The sequence below is a fragment of the Gallinula chloropus genome (genome assembly GCF_964237585.1).
Source record: "Gallinula chloropus genome assembly, chromosome: 6".
NCBI lineage: Eukaryota > Metazoa > Chordata > Aves > Gruiformes > Rallidae > Gallinula > Gallinula chloropus.
In genome coordinates this window covers 22,202,419-22,219,850 of record NC_140091.1, presented here as the reverse complement: position 1 = coordinate 22,219,850, position 17,432 = coordinate 22,202,419, and the positions used below count along the sequence as shown (strand labels likewise).

Here is a 17,432-nt window from a genome sequence, read left to right as displayed (position 1 = left end):
AAGAAGATTGACTGTATAAACATCATAAAGCCAATTCAGAGGCAGAGTAACAAACCGGCCTCACAGCATGGATGGGAGCATCTACCAGGTTTGGCTGTGATGATGAAAAACATCCTCACAGAGCATATCAGAACACTTCATACAGGTACACAGCTAACAAGTTTGGTGTTACAAAGAGAGACAAGAAGTATTAAAAAAGGGAAATGTTTTGCTTATCAGGAGAATCAGAAAGATATTATCTGCCTCTACCAATAGTAACATAGTATTAAAGCTTTACAGCCAGGATCAACACGAAAAGCACTCTACTGTGAGCCTGGAACTGCACCACCTGTAGGTTCATGGATACCTACCAACCAAGTAGGTTCATGGATAGGTGTCTCAGGTTCCTCAAGTGCAATTAGTTTGGGCTGCAAGTGCATATATTCTGTTCTGGGAGGGGAAACAATTCTATGTGTCTAAGTCTGAGAGTATTCTGAAAGTTCCCTAGAAAACTGAGGACACGGTCGCTGAAATTCCACCCCCCATAACACGACATACAGACTTCAGAGTTATTTTTCATTTTCTGGTCTAACCAGAATAATGACCTTGGCTCTACATATTTCCTGGGAATTAATCACTGGATGGGGTTAATTGCCTTTGACCATGTCTTCAGCCATCAGTTTTTCCCATGATGGTCATTAATTCCATGGAAATGTACTGCCCAACTCATTATTTCTTAATTAACATTAATAAGAACTACATATTCTGTGTGAATCTCAGCTGGGGACACTGTGCCAAATCTGGGTCACAGTTTTGCTTGGAAGACTCCCACAGAAAACCAGCCACATGCACACACATGTACCAAAGATTAGACTTTGGATCGCAGCCCCATCCAAAAGCTGCTGGAATCAGTGGAAAAGCTCCAATTTGGCTTTTGATCAGGTGCTCCATGTCCACAAACACCCACACTTCCACTTCATCTTACTAGACACAGCATGGGTTTTTTTTTCTTTAAAATTTTTGGATTATGGAAAAGCATTTGACCTGTGTCCTTTCTTTATCTGCTGTGAGCTTTGAAGTCATCTATAGCAAACCCCAGCAACCTTGAGACAGTCCTCATTGTTTCAGTGATAACAAAGACCTTTTCCAGGAATTTGGTGCCTCCGCTCATTCTTCCTAGGACCAACTTCCCCTACCACATCGTCCCCATTCAAAACATGTCCCCTTAATGCTGCTGAAAAAGAGGAGAGTGAGCTTTCGTCCCTCTGATATCTGCCGTACCTCTTCCAGTATGATGGTAGAGGTAAGCCTGGTAAGCAGAATAAAAGCTTTAAGAAGAGCAAAAGCGGTGTGTGCTTTTGCCCAGGGAGGAGGTTGATTCACTGACCCTAGATGTGTTTAAAAGATGGATAGATGAGCTGTTCAAGGATATGGGTTAGTAGAGGACAGGAACGGTTTGACTCAATCTTGAGTGAGGCCACATCTTGAGTGCTGGGTCCAGTTCTGGGCTCCTCACCATAAGGAGGACATTGAGGTCCTGGAGCGAGTCCAGAGAAGGGCAACCAGGCTGGGGAAGGGGCTGGAGAGCAAACCTTCTGAGGAGCAGCTGAGTGAGCTGGGGGTGTTCAGCCTGGAGAAGAGGAGGCTGAGGGGAGACCTTATCACTGCCTACACTGACCTGACAGGAGGGTGCAGAGAGGTGAGGGTTGGTCTCTTCAACCAGGTGACAGGATGAGGGGGAATGGGCTCAAGCTGCACCAGGACAGGGTCAGATCAGATGTGAGGGAAAAGTTCTTACCTGAAAGGGTTGTCAGGCACTGTAACAGGCTACCCAGGGAGGGGGCTGAGTCACCACCCCTGGATGTGTTTAACAGACGGGCAGATGAGGTGCTCAGGGATATGGGTTAGCACAGGACGGGAAAGATTGGACTCAATGATCTGAAAGGTCTTTTCCAACCTGGTGATTCTATGCTGGTGGTTTCGCTAAAGTTTTCTAACACTCACCGTGAACCTGAAGACTGTAGAACAACTCTGCCGTGCCCGCTGTGTTGACAGCCACACACTTATAGACACCGGTGTCGGAGACCTGAGCCCCCTCGATCTGCAGAGCCTGCCCTCTGTTCAGAAACACGGCGCTCGCAGCACCGGCAAGCGGCCGGTTGTCTTTGTACCAGGCAATAGCTGCGGGAGGAAAGGAAAGGTGGAATCATTGCCAGGGATCAGGGACCAGGAAGATCTCAGGTACATAACACCAACACTGACGAACCAGTATCAATAATTATTGGGGGTTGGACCCTACGATCTCTTGAGGTCCCTTCCAACCCCTACGATTCTGTGATTATGAACGACAGAGCTAACTAGAAAGTGAGGAAATTGGTAACATTTGTGCAAAGTATTCACTGTGCAATAGCAAATTTGACACCACCATCCATGCACACCACCTATTTGGAGGTTGGTGTCCCTGCCTGTGGCAGGGGGTTGGAACTTTATGATCCTTGGGGGTCCCTTCCAACCCAGACCATTCTATGATTCTATGATTAAGGAAAAAAACAGTTCTGGAGTTAAAGTTACAAGCCAAAGCATACTCGTACAGGATTTACTCATTTTCTACTAAGGTCAACAGCATCTGTTTAAAAACAGGCGCTAATATAACATATCTTCTTTTTTTTTAGCTTTTCCCCTCAAGTTTTGTTACACTAAACTGAACCACCCAGGAGATTTCACAGAGTCAATGCACAAAACCAAATCAACATTCCACTGGCAGGTTGGAAACCTGACAATAAAGCCCAGAAACCTGTATTATTCCAAAAGAAAATGTCATTGGACTTGATAACCAACTAAATCAGAGGACTTGTTTTGCATCTCAGCCAAAAGATGGCAGCCTCCATCAGCAGAACATGCAGCCAAGTTTTTCCTGGCATCACTTCACTGTTCAATCAGATGAAACTGCTACTTAGGGAGTCATTTTCTGTAGGACACAAGGTTTCTGGGAAAGCACACCCTCCAGAAGAAGCCTGGGCTGACTGAGAAACGAGACTGCTTTTCAGTGTGATGCTGTACTATCGCTTTTCTTAGCTGATGTCATAGCTTGGTATTAGTAGGTAGGTCACATCATGCACAGAAGAGGTGAAAAAAATGGTTTTATTGTTCAAATTATATGAATCTCGTCACTTTGTCCCAAAAGAACTGACAATTTGATGGGGAAAAAAAAAAAGCACAAAATGGATATAAAATCCTTGTGCTTCCATCACATTTTCCACATACCCCCAACACTTCCCAATTTTGTTTTATACAGTACAAAAAATTAAAAATAGTATTTTGCTGAGAATCAATTCCTTAAAAGGTGGAGAAGGTGGACATGGATCCTCACCTGAAGTTTGGTAACACCTTTCTACTGAAAATGGGCCTATCATTCATGCAGAAGCAAAACACTATGCTGGATACAGAACAGTAGTTACATGCTATTCCAAGTTTTGCTCCACAATAATTAGTACAGAAAATTCTTCTGATATTAACACGGCATTTTTATGTCCCACCAGAAGAAGAATCATAGAATCATTGACTATCCTGAGTTGGAAGACACCCAAAAGGATCATCGAGTCCAACTCCAAGAAGACAGGAACAAAACCCACCACACACAGGGTGGGGGGGAATAAAAAAGGAGGAGGAAATCATTTTTTATCTGCATTTCTCAACAAGAACAAAGGAAGATTTACTGTAAAATAAAACCTAATCCAAAACTCCAGGCGCTGAAAGAATCCCAGCAATGAGGTAACTAAAATCCAGAGTGCTTCAGATTTTCTTCTTTCAGTTCAGAATCAATTCATAAGATGTAAACAGAAGCCAAACTCCTCCAGCTCTGGCTTGGGTAAATGTCCATGGGAAACTTGCCTTCACATTTTTTAAAAAATAAATCTAAAAAACCAAAACACAGACACACAGAGCCTAATTTTCAAAGCTCAGAATATAAGGAGAGCCCATGAATTGGTAAGGGCAATTAATGAGTGGGACAAGGCCCAGACAGTGCTGTGTTTGCACAGAAAATTCTTCCTGGTCCCAGGTGAAGGGTCCAGACTGAACCAAGAGCCTCCTACTCCCCTCAATAGGGCCTACACTGACAAACCCACCTGACATCCACAGTACTCTTTTAACTCTGCCCTGTGCTATAAAAAAATTGACCACAGAATCATAGAATGGTTTGGGTTGGAAGGGACTTTAAAGATCATCCCTGCCATGGGCAGGGACACCTCTCACCAGGCCAGGCTGCTCAAGGCCCCATCCAATCCAGCCTTGAACACCTCCAGGGAGGGGGCAGCCACCACCTCCCTGGGCAACCATTGCCACTGTCTCACCTGTCTCATAGCGAAGAATTTCTTCCTAATACCCAATCCAAATCCATACCCTTCCACTTTAAAACCAGTTCATAGATTCACAGATTTTTAGGGGTTGGACAGGAGCTCCAGAGATCATCAGATCCAACCCCCCTGCCAAAGCAGGGTCCCTAGGACAGGTCGCACAGGGAGGCATCCAGACAGGATTCTCCAGAGAAGGAGACACCACACCCCCCTGGGCAGCCTAGCCCAGGGCTCCTTCATCCTCACCAGGAAGAAGTTCTTCCACTTATTGGTGCGGAGCTTCCTGTGCTCCAACTTGATGCCATCACCCCTTGTCCTGTCCCCACAGACACTGAGAAGAGGCTGGCCATTTCCCCCCGTGTCCCACCCTTCAGATACTGATAGACTCTGATCAGATCCCTTCTCAGGTTTCTTTTCTCCAGGCCGAACAGCCCCAGGTCACTCAGCCTTTCCTCAATCTTTACTCCACGTCCATTGATACACTGACATTTCACATTATAAACAGCATTCAGGAGTTTAAAAGCCACAGAGGCAACTCTGCCATCACAGCAGCAATCTTCAGACAACACAGGCGAGTGGAAGCTTCCAATCGGTCCTGCTTCACATTCTCAAAGGTGTAGAACCATACCTGGCAGAGGGTTCCCTGATGCTCTGCATTCAAGATGGATGGGATTATTCACCACCACCGTTTCATTTAACATTTTCCCTGCATCTTCCAGACTGGGTGGTTCTGGGAAAAGACAAAGGCATCAGGTTTTCATTAATACTGCCACCCAGCTAGAACATCCAGTCGGGAAGTAATCTGCCCTCTGAGAAACTCTGGGCAATGAATTGCACAAGCTTAAGCTAACTGCTGGGTGACTGAGGAATTTCTCACGAAAGAACACTCTCAAATTATATAACCTCATCAGTGTCAGTAGAAGTAAAACATTCTTTTTGTTATTTTCTATTTTTCAGGGAAAAACAGCAATTAAAATGGATTTGTAGGGAATAGGTACACAACATAGAACAGGAATTCTTCTAACGTGGCGAGCTCAGCCTGCCTGAACCAGTGACATTGAACCAAGCATTGTACATGGCTTTAATGAAGCAGGACTTTACCTTAGTAAGTCTCTAAATTTGCAAACCAACAGAAACACCAGAAAAAGAGGTATTTGTGAGCACAGGACTGGCACTAAAGCTAACGATGCTGAGAGTCGCACAATATACGGCGCATGTGGTTTCTAAGCCTCATCCCTGGAGATACTGCAATGTCCCTTCATTTCAGTTTAGCTCCTTCCACTCCCTGGAAACTCGGTGTGACAAGGACAGTCAGCACGGTCGTACTAGCAATGAGCATTTTGCCACAGCCTGTTCCCTCCCATATCCCTTGAGGATTGGGTCACATCAAGAACATGCAATACTTCGTGACCACTTCTGAAGCAACTACACTTAAATCATGGTGAGAGCATTACATTCCCAAGCAAACAGCAGCTCCTCTAGTTTCCCTGATTCCTTTTATACTGGTTTCTCACTGAAAAATAAAATTCAAGTAGCCCCAAAAATCCCCTCATCAGAAATTGTTTCTTTTCTGAGAAAAGTAATTCGTGTAAAATTTCCCCACTGTGAGGTCATGGGGAATGCCGCTACGCCCGTCAGACTCAGTTCACATTAATCGTGGCAATGGTGGGATGTCCTATCTTGACTCAGAAATGGAGAGAACCCTTCAGAGTGGAGGGCTGGCAGCAAACGTGCTTGGCTCTGTGGGACAGCTCTGAACAAGGAATTATCCAGAAAGGCCTTCGTGGGCCTCGGTACCACACAAGGAAGGTAGATCCCAAAATGGATGGCTTTTGCCCTGACTTCTAAGTAATGCAATAGGACAACAAAAGCAAACTGAAAGCGGGATGTGCGGAGACAATAGAAGTGCTGGAGAGTTTAAAAGAAAAGGGAAAACAGATGTAGAAAAGCTTTCTCAAACAGCCTGGTGTCTCACTAGAGGCAGGAACGTTACCATGCACATGAAGCCGAATGTGCTGTTGGGCTTCCCCCGCAGCATTCGTTGCCACACAAGTGTATCGGCCGGCGTCTTCGAGCAGGGCCTTGACAACTTGCAGAATACGGCCTGAGGACTCCAGCTGTACCAAAACAGAGAGCAGGGAACACCTTTACATCCCAAGCAATCCCAGGCAGAACTGCTCAGCATAGTGACAAAGCAGACATTTATACTGAACACAGCCAGCCACCTCTTGCCTCTAACCCGGGGCTAAATAGTCATGCAGGCAGCGTCTTGGTAGTTCAGAGACTTCAGTGTCCCTGGGACATGGGGATTCTTAGCTGTGCAGCTGCAAGGAGACCTAGATGGAGGACGGGCAGGGAAGCAAAGTGAAGAGGAAGCTGCAGGCTGAGCGAGCTGCCGCTGGCAAGACACCGAATGCTGCTCAGCCTGCAGCAAATGAAAGCCATTACATGTGGTCGAACCCCCTGGAGCATGCAGGCCGTTCACTGAGAGTCAGGATCTCACAGCAAGAAGAGAATGTATAGGTAGGTACTTGTAGAGAAACTTGTCTAAATCCCACCTCACACTGACAAGTGGGTAGAGCCATGGGAGGTTCAGGTTAGAAATGAGGAGAAATTTCTTCTCAGCAAGAGTGGTTGGGCATTGGGATGGGTTGCCCAGAGAGGAAGTGGAGTCACCATCCCTTGGGGTATACAAGGGAAGGTTGGATGGGGGAGGTGGTTTAGTGAGTAATATAGGATAAGGGGACAGTTGGACTGGGTGATCTTGGAGATCTTTTTCAACCTTAATGATTTTGTGAGCCACCTTGCAGCAGGCAGACAACTGTACCTTGAAGGTTAAACACAACTGAAAGGAGCCAGATGCTGAATTTAGTGTCACAGACTCTTCTGGTATGGAAGGGTCTAATGGGATTCAGTCTGCTAAGCACTGCTATGCAACCTGAGATACTGTCCTGCGGTGGGAAAGCCCATCGCTCTCCAGGATGGATTTCCAGTATCTTTACATCACAGCAGGAAGGAAGCAAAAGGAGAAGCAGCACTAACATGACTAGCTTATTGTAGCTACCTTTCATAGCTTGGGTCCCACAAGAGAGTAGTGCTTACCTTTATATTCCCTCTGGCTGTGTTTACTGGCTGACCATCTTTTAACCAAGTTATGGAAGGGCTGGGAATGCCATTGGCTATGCACTGCAGCGTCACAGGCTTGTAGATCACGACAGCTCTCTCAGAAGTCCCAGCCGATTTGATGGTTGGAGGAACTGCAAGAAGCAGCAGAAAAAAGAATGAAGTGTTACTGAACATACACAGATCTCTGGAAGCAATACCCCATAGGAAAGAGCAGCTCTACTTCCATTTCATCTACTCTCATCACCCATGGATGTTCCCACCAACAGATAGAAATGCTTACAGAATATTTGAGCACCGGTTTGCCAGCATCTCAAAACCAAGGAATGGTGCTGTGTTCCACCTGCCCTTGAGTAACCTACCATGCACTGTAACATCAAATTCCTTCTCATGTTCTCCTGCCTTATTTGCAGCCACGCATTTATAGCGGCCAGTGTCTGACACTTGGGCTCGAGAGATGAGGAGTTTTTGTCCATTTAATAAGATCTTATATCCAGCTCCCTCTTCAACCAGCTGACCATCTTTCAACCACCTACCACAAAGAAAATACAGTATCTCAGATCCTTACAAAAGTAGCATCAACACCACCCCTAAAATATGCAAATTCCACTGAACAGAATGTTTCCATAACTTTATCTGGACTTCTAGGAAGGCTTGGAGATGTCAGGGGCACCATTTCTGATCCTGCCACACCTATGTTCAACACCATCTTCAGTGGAGCCAGGAGGTTGTCCTTCACATGTTACCCATAACTAAGTAACAGGGCAGTTCATGAAGACTACCTCCAAGCTAACCAACCCACAGATAGTGCTTTCCTCCTGTCACACCAATCCCTTACGTGATAGTTGGTGGGGGCATCCCTGTTGCTGGACAATCCAACTCCAAAGGGCTCTGGAGAATCACAATGTTGTCCAAGAGCTCCTCTCCACCTTCCACAAATGGCGGGACTGCAAAGAGGGAAAATTCCATCAACAGAAACATTTAAGCATTAGGAATGCCATAGCTCAAATAAAAAGTCTACCTCAAACAGTAATGTTAAAAAAAATAACCATAATCTTGGTATCTTTGGGACACTCTCAGACTTGGGCGTCCCTCTTCAGCCTGCCTCATCCTCTTGCAGGAGCAGCTAGGCCTGGGAGGAAGCATGGCCATACAGCTCCTCCCTGCTTAGCAAGACCAGCGAGACAGACCTGGGGCAGCAGAACGAACGCAGGACATCTGCACACCATTGTATGCCATGTCCTTCAAGAGGGCAGTTCAAAGCCTTTGAAGTTCCTAAGTCTTCCATGTCTGGAGAATGCGATTACCGTTTGTACGAGCCCTTTACCCAGAGGTGCTCAGAAGGGGCTGCTGAAGTGCACACTATGGTAAAGGTTTTAATAGAGAAAAAAGAAAAGGTATTTTTCAAGGAAAGGTTCAAAACGTGCACAGGTCTAGCTCAGAGGAAAATGTTCTTCCCCCACCTCCAAGGGAACTACTTAGTTTAACTGATACCTTTCATATATATGGTTTTCTTCCATCGAGACAAGTTAGAAGATTTTTAAAGGTTACTAAGAATAGCATTTATCTACTGTGTGCAGAAAAGCTCTTCAAGAACTACCCTGAAAGTGCCTTCAAGCTGTCCTGTAGCCTTGGACAGAAAGAGGGTGCAGTGCCCAGGCCTAACTAGATATGCAGCTCAGCTAACTGGTATTTCATGTGATGGTACCAACACAAATAAAGCCATACTTCAGCAGATTTATAGAAATTTGGTAAGTCAGTAAGTTTTGCTGCTCACACACCTAAGACCTCCACTTCATATTTGATCTCTTGTTCTCCAGCTACACTTGTGGCCACACACAAATACTGTCCCCGGTCCGACTCAACAGCATTCAGAATCTCCAGCTTCTTCCCCCCAGACAGAAGGTGGAGGTTATTGCTTGCTTTCACAGGCACACCATCCTTTAGCCAGGTAAGGAGAGGTGGAGGGTTGCCAGCAGCTTTACACTCCAAAGTCAGCGAGTGGCCAGCAACCACCTGCCTGTTGCGGGCTGCGTCGGCATCCCCCTCAATCACTGGAGGAACTGTAAAAAGGAGCACAAGAATTACAGTTATTATTATAATTCTACAGCCAGGAAATGTATTAGGAGCAAATGGGTTTGTTCCTCCCCGCCCACTTGGGCTCTATACACCACCACATCACACACTATTTCAGCTGAGACTTTGCTGCCGGGGAAGGCCAAGACAAAGGGGAAATGGAGAAGGCAAATTATGTGGTTCTGAATTGACAAGCTGCATAAAAGAGAGGATCTGCAGGGCATTGGGATGGAGGAGCTACATCTGAGGGTCTTAAAACAGTACGCTAAAGGCCCCACCCAGAGCGGCTGCATCACGTAAGCGGTGTTCAGCGCATGTTCACGTGTGAGAAAGAGAAAGGACACGTGCAGAAGAAAAAGCTCTGACACTTCACTACAGCACAGGGTATGAAGGCCTGTGGAGAGCTTTTGAGAGCCACATAAAGCAACAGGTGCAACACCCCCACTGCTACAGGTTTCACACAGCCCCTCACTGCCCACCACCCCTACCAGGCGTGCAACGGCCGCTCACGTTACGAAGGCAGGAAAGATTTCCAAGCACACTTCCTGTAAGGCAGAAAACACCCACGTGTGACAGGGCCTCACTCACCGTAGACGTCGACGTCGTACGTTCTCTCAGCAGCGCCAGCAGCGTTGCTCACGCGGCAGATGTACTGTGCAGAGTCTGACACTTGGGCCCGAGGTATCTGCAGGAATTGCCCCCTGTCCACATACAGAACCTGGGGGCTGGAAAGGATCACTCGTCCGTCCTTGTACCATGTCACGGTGGGAACAGGGATCCCCTTGGTTTCACATTCCAAATTCAGCATGTTGTTAAGAAGTGCTGATACCTCAGTGGTGGTGTTTCCCCCTTTGATGCTTGGAGGGACTATTTCAAAAGACAAAAACAACAGTATTAAAGCCTTATCACACAAGTGTGTCTGGATTTAAATAGATTAAGCATTAGAGGGCTGTAAGAATAGAAGATTATATCTTAATCAGACTTTCAACCCTTCCTGTAGAGTTATATATCACTTGTACAATTCGCTGGGGGACACCAGGAATTGAAAGTGTGAAGAGAACACAATATAAATCATAGACTGGTTTGGATGGGAAGGGACTCCAAGCCCCCCACCAGTGTCACCCCTGCCATGGACAGGGACAATCCCCACCAGCCCAGGGTGCCCAAAACCCCATACAACCAGGTCTTGAACCCCACCAGGGACCTAGGGGCAGCCCCAGCTTCTCTGTCCACCCTGTGCCAGGGCCTCACCCCTCTCCAGGAAGGATTTCTGCCTCCCAGCCCCTCTCCAGCTGCCCTCCTGCAGCTGAAGGCCGTTCCCCTGGGCCTGGCCCTCCCTGCTCTTAGCACCAGCCCCTCTCCAGCTCTCCTGGAGCCCCTTGAGGGACTCAAGGGGCTCAGAGGTCTCCCTGCAGCCTTCTCTTCTCCAGGCTGAACTGGCCCAGCTCTCCCAGCCTGTCTCCAGAGCAGAGGTGCTCCAGCCCCTGGATCATCTCCATGGCCTCCTATGGACTCATTCCAGCAGCTCCGTGTCCATCTTGTCCTGGGTACCGCTGAGCTGGATGCAGCACTGCAGGGGGTCTCCCTAGAGCAGAGGAGCAGATTCCCCACCCCAAACCTGCTGGCCCCGCTGCTGGGGATGCAGCCCAGGACACGGGTGGCTTCTCTGAAATGGCATCTAACATCCAAGGGCCATCAGGTGCTTCAGAAAAGCACTGCTGCTGCACAGAGGTACCTGCAAACACATTACCTTCCAGGCTCTTATGTGCAGCAGGATAGGACAGCTGACCCCTGTGCCTCCTGCAATCCACACGGGCACAGCTCTGCCTGTCTCTAAGGGGTGAAGAAAGCACAGTCCCTGTATCCCTTGGGAGGTGCATCCTCCCATAAGGACCAGCAACCTGCTATTAAAACCACCAAACACATATCCAAGAGCCTCCACGACTGGAGTGGGAACTGCTTAGCACCCAAAACTTCTGAAGATGAAGTCACTTACTTTGAGACTAAATATGAGCTTAACAGTCTAGCTTTCTGCTCCTATTTTTGAAACTCTTGGCCATAGTCGTTCCCCTCGCTCGCCAGGCAGCACTACTCAGATTTTTCTAGCAAACAAGCTCTCATGTAAATCAGCCAATATAAAGAGTTCGTAAATCTCTGTAGAAGTAATAAAAACACAGAGCAATTGGCAACAACTAAATTTATGACTGCTGAAAGTACCAGACACATCTGGCAGACACATTAACTCCTCTGCTGCCAGACCTGCTTGGTATATCCCAGATTTCCATGGAGTTTGTTTCCAATGCCACTGCAGCAATACACAGCAAACTGCTTTACACCTAGCAAAGGGGTCCTGTGGATCATCAATCCACGATGAAAGATTTCCCCAGATAAAGAATTTGTGTGCAAAAATGCACATTGTTTTGCAGCATGATTTCTAGATTTGATTAAAGGACTGGTGCATCTCTCCTACCAGGAAAGGCTGAGTGACCTGGGGCTGTTCAGCCTGGAGAAAAGAAGCCTGAGAGGGGATCTGATCAGTGTTTATCAATAGCTGAAGGGTGGGACACAGGGGGAAATGGTCAGCCTCTTCTCAGTGTCTGTGGGGACAGGACAAGGGGCGATGGCCTCAAGTTGGAGCACAGGGAGTTCTGCACCAATATGGGAAGAATTTCTTCCAGGTGAGGGAGCCTTGGGCCAGGCTGCCTGGGGGGTGTAGAGTCTCCTTCTCTGGAGGTATTCCAGACCCATCTGGACGCCTCCCTGTGTGACCTGTCCTAAGGACTCTGCTTTGGCAGGGGGTTGGACCCGATGATCTCTGGAGGTCCCTTCCAAACCCTACAGTTCTGTGATTCTGTAACCCACACAGTTCAAATGCAAAGGTCTCTCCCAGAAAACGCTTTCATCCACAGAGGTGGGGACCAGCTTCAACATAGTGTTTTGGGGAAATACAAAGGTGAAGGTAGGGCTAAACAGCTACAACAAAGTAAGAACTAGCAAGAATTCACGTCTTGATTTTTCATTCCATTCTGCCATCACAAATTCACCTCTGTTCTCAAGAAGCTGAAGTAAGGGGTACTCATCCACAAGGATTTTATTCCCATGTTTTATTTTCTGTTGCTCTAATCTCACAACAGCCACAGTCACCTACAAGTCCTCACAGCATCCCCTCTCTTCCTGATGTGACTGGTGTACAGACACATTTCTGCGCATGTGGGTGCTCCATGATTCAGAAACAGCTCAGCCAAGAGAAATGCTGCCTTTAAAATTCACAGTTACGAGAAGAAAAGGCACAAAATCTTCAGAAGAAAATCCTTAGCAAATGAGGACTCATCAGCTTAAGGGCTCACAGATTCCAGTTCCTTCACGCTCCAGGCACAGGAGTGTTATCTCACCTACAGATTTCTGTTCATGCCAACACAAAAAGTATACTCAGTGTGCTATAAACATCCCCAAAGAGTAAATAATAATAATAATAATAATAATGTTGTTCTCATGCTTGTCTGTCTGCTCTTGCTATAAATAACCAGTTTGGGGAAGATGACACCTGAAAATCATCTGGAACATTCTTTTTCAAAGATTATTCAAGTCTGATTCTTACTGGCTTTGCACTTAATACATCTGCACTAACTTTCATTCACTCCCAGCACTAGGTTAAAGGGAAATAAAGCCATGAGTGTATTGAAACAAATATTTTCTAATTAATTTTCTCCTCCCTAAGACAGATCAGAATAATGAAGCCAATGTAACAATAAAATAATTCACCTGGAACTTATTAACAGAAAAATCTGAGGAAGCCCTTCGAGATTTCTGACTTTCATCACTTAAAAACTTACAAAACCCACAAAAAAGTGACCTCAAGGAGAAGCTACAAAGATAACACCTATTTTTTGACATATACAAGTGCTCAAAAAGATCACGCTGTGAACAGATGAGAAGTCATGTTTGCACACCAATTGCAGGATCTGAGCCTTATTTTATCTTTGTCTGAGCATCTCCACTCAAAAAAGAGATCTTACAAGTCAAACTGAAGGTTCTTCTGGGATCGGGCATTCTATGAACTTACCATGGACGAGCAGCTTGACCTCCTTAACTTGTTTGCCAGCAGCATTGGTGGCACTGCACTGGTAACGACCTTTGTCAATTCTTCGGGCACTCTTTATGTGGAGGACTTGATCTTTGTCCAGAAGCTCAACATTAGGATCACCCAAAAACAAGGGCCTGGAAGAGAGATTACTTTGCTTCAGAGAACTCTGATCCCATCCTCTCAACATCCATTTGAACTGACAGGAATGAGAAGAGGTCCTTTAACAGCAGTAATTGCACCATTAAAAAATACTATTTATCACTGGAGTAACAGCATTCATCCAAAGAATAAAGTCAAAGCGACCAACTATTATAATGAATTTTTTTTTCCTAGTTTAAGAAGAAACCAAACCACAAAAAGTACTTTACTCGGGTCATCCAGGATGCCTGCATCACAGCCAGAGTCCTCCTCTTGACCTCAGTTCCTTTTTCTAATTGCTTAGGTCAAGACAGTCCTTTGAGAGCAACCAACTGTGAACACATCAACACCGAAGAGTGGGGAGTGGTCACATCAGAATATCTGTGAGCACCAGGCAATGGCTATGCTCATCTACACTGTTAAACACTGAGGCTATTTAAAAACAGCTACCATCTGAGCTGCCAAGGATTCTCCTCTTGGTGTGCCTTCATGGAAGATGAGGTGAAGAACTGAAACATGCAGGCAATAAGTGCTTTAAAACCTTTAAGGTAGATACCCAGAACCACATAAGGCTTTGTCTACAAATGAAAATAATCATGTCAGCAAAAGATAGGTTTAAAATAACCCAGATAGGATTAACTCACAGAAATGGTGGTGTTTATCTTGCTTTGAGCATGGCCTGGCTTTGATCTGCAAGCACCAGTGTGGGTAAGGAGACAGGTCACAAAGCCAACTGGGACGCTAAGTTCTGACTGAAGATCTCATGACCTCACACCACCACAAGTCATATCCAATGACAACAACTTAATGCTAAGCATTTAAAAGCAGAGCTTGCTGGCCTAGTGCTCTGAGGGAGGGAGATCCTAGACACAAACCCCAAGAGCTATACCATACTTACTTGCCATCTTTGAACCAGTGAATGTCAGGAAAAGGGAAGCCTTTGGCTCTACATTCCAGACTGATCTCCTGGTTGAGGATGACCGCAACTTCACTGGGAGTATCGGCCCCTGTGATACTTGGTGGCACTTTAAATAGACAAATGTTACAGGAAGAGCCAGTATTAAACCAGGCAAGGCATGCTATGAAACTGGAAGAAGCCCAGGAGGGGATCATGCCATTCCCTCAAAACAGCTTTAGTTTTCACTGCAAAGTGACTCCTGCTCGATCACAACATCATTTCCAGCATGACAAGCACATCCAGACTCATGCTGGTGGAACTGTACTTAAGAGGACTCCTGTGTCAGGCTGGTGTACACCCATACAACAGACAAAGTACCAGAGGCCAAAATCCAGCAGTGAAAAGTGGCATTTCATCTGTGTTGCTACAAGAAGAGCAAATTTTTGCTCTTCAAAAGCCACCCTGCAGAGTACTTCAGCAGCCAGTGTTTAATGCTGAAGAGGAATTTATTTATATTTATAATAAACTGAAATTTAAGGGCTTCTTAAACAATCACCTGGTCTTCACATCACTATCGTAAAAAAAACCCCGAAACAACAATACCCCAAGAAAAATCCCCAACCAACCAAACCCATGGAACTAACCTAGTATATCGAGGTTAAACAGCTTCTCAGAACTTCCTGCTACATTTATGGCCTTGCATGAATATTGCCCAGCATCATCAGTAGCAGCTTTAAGGAGCTTCAGGATCTTCCCATTATGCAAAATCTGGACAGTACTGCTTTCCACAACCTTAAAAGAACCCAGGACATGAGTCTTATGCGATCCAAGTTACATCAGCCAAATCTCACAGCTGGATTTTTATAAGAAAATAGTAGTTTTAGTCTAAGGATAATCTGTTTCCCCTTTCAGTTACAGCACTAATCTCCAAGTTCTGCAATCTATTCAATATGACTTGTAGCTCAACATACAATAGAGAGTGGGAAAACCAAAGAAATTCTTTGACCACCAGTAGTATTTAGTCACAAAGGTCATAAAGGGATCTATCCTCATCTTAAACTATCACTTCTCAGCTCCAAGTAGAAGCACAGGACTCAAGGATAATCCCGAGGAATTCAAGTCACCTCCAAGGGTTCTTATTTCTCCATCTGTAGAAGGAAGAAAATACCATTATTGGTCCCCTCTGCAAGGACTCTGGCATCTACAATACTGAGAGGTTGCTAAGGCTAATTCCCAGGGGAATCTTGAAAATGAAGTTTCCTTTTGCCTTATTGAGCAGCTGAATTCATGGATTGGCCATATCTGACTGGTGGCTTTCTGCGTGGGTGTTCGTGGTGCCGCTTAAATACACTGAAAGGCATGGACATGTATTTACTTTAAATAAGCTCTCATACCAAGCACTCAGACTCAACTGTCACTCAAAAGTGCCCAATGATGGCTGTTTTACTTGTACATACCTGGGTATCTTCTTTATACCAGGAGATGACTGGGAAGGGGTTACCAGATACTTCACAGAAGAGACTTACAGGGTGATGAACAACCACAGATGTGTTTGTCGCCTTTTCTTGATCTCTGATTTCAGGAGGAACTACAAGAAAGCTCAAAGTCATGTATTAAGCCTTTCTATTCCAGTGACTCCCCACTTCCTCTTCCCTTCCATTGTAAATTTCTCAGACCCTTTTCACTCCCTCCCCAACTTTTCCCGTTGCCATTTGGCTCTGGACATAGATCCCTGTGTCCTTTTCTTCTCTTGCAAAATAAGAGATTCCCAGGGAACTTCCCTCAAACACAATCACCATCAACATTTCAAGAGAGAAATCTCAAAATTCAATTTTATTTAATCTCAATTAGCTCATGTTATTTGCTTAGGAAAGAATCATCCCATTCTATGTCCGTTCTGATACAGAACTTCTCATATTTGCACATGAAATGAAGAACTGTCAGCCTAATTTCTGCAGTACACAAGTCTTCATTTATTATTTGCATTCATTAATTACCATGAACTTTCAGGCTATATTTCCTTTCTGTGCTTCCAGCTTCATTGGTAGCCACACAGATATACTCTCCATTATCAGAAGGCATAACAGAAGCTATGACCAGCAGTGTCCCATCCTCCAGAATCGAAATGCCCGGTTCACCACCTGTCAGCTCTCTCCCATTCCGTAGCCATTTGATGACAGGCTTTGGAACACCTAACGAGAAGAAGGTGAAGCTTCAAGAAATGGTTCGCTCAGCTCAGAATAAGAAAGATTCAAACAATTCCCACCGCTTGCTGGAAGTCTTACTGGCAAGGACAACACACAGGGAGGCCATCAGTTTGCAAACTTAGAGGAAGCCCCGACTTGTTACATATATTAATTAATTAACATTACAAAATCTTAGTCCTAAATGTTATGATAACCTTGTTGGCTCTCAATGACTGTTCACAGAACATCAGCAATGTGGTGGACATTTCAACCACGGCTACTTTGTTTTTCCCACATAAAGTACGTATGGAAACTACACACTGTGGCCACAACAAGGAGTGCAGAGAACCTGAGTCATCTTCAGTGGTGAAAGCAAAAACACGTTTGCCACTAAAGGTGGGAATGGTGGGACACACCTTTGGCCGGGCACGGGAACGCAATGCGTTGATTCGCCACTCTTTCTTGAAAGGGACTGTTGTAGGGAGGGTCCAGCTCCTCAATAGTAGGAGACTCTGAAAGAAAATCAGACATCCCAAAAAAAATTCTTGACTTTTGCTCCCAACTGTGAAGATATGGCCTGGCAATACCTCACT

At 45.6% G+C, this 17,432-nt stretch overlaps 1 protein-coding gene across 1 annotated transcript in view; it reads right to left on the bottom strand.

Moving 5' to 3' along the window:
• Positions 1-17,432, bottom strand: part of HMCN1 (hemicentin 1) — a gene marked incomplete at both ends in the record, with an annotated part of 204,833 nt that overhangs the window by 95,311 nt on the left and 92,090 nt on the right. The window contains 14 exons of the mRNA XM_084266123.1: positions 1,984-2,160; positions 4,963-5,064; positions 6,328-6,451; positions 7,437-7,591; positions 7,820-7,989; positions 8,296-8,404; positions 9,239-9,520; positions 10,122-10,400; positions 13,597-13,751; positions 14,654-14,780; positions 15,298-15,445; positions 16,111-16,241; positions 16,651-16,845; positions 17,256-17,351. Coding sequence (XP_084122249.1) covers positions 1,984-2,160; positions 4,963-5,064; positions 6,328-6,451; positions 7,437-7,591; positions 7,820-7,989; positions 8,296-8,404; positions 9,239-9,520; positions 10,122-10,400; positions 13,597-13,751; positions 14,654-14,780; positions 15,298-15,445; positions 16,111-16,241; positions 16,651-16,845; positions 17,256-17,351 — 2,250 coding nt within the window. The remainder of the gene's footprint in view (positions 1-1,983; positions 2,161-4,962; positions 5,065-6,327; positions 6,452-7,436; positions 7,592-7,819; positions 7,990-8,295; positions 8,405-9,238; positions 9,521-10,121; positions 10,401-13,596; positions 13,752-14,653; positions 14,781-15,297; positions 15,446-16,110; positions 16,242-16,650; positions 16,846-17,255; positions 17,352-17,432) is intronic.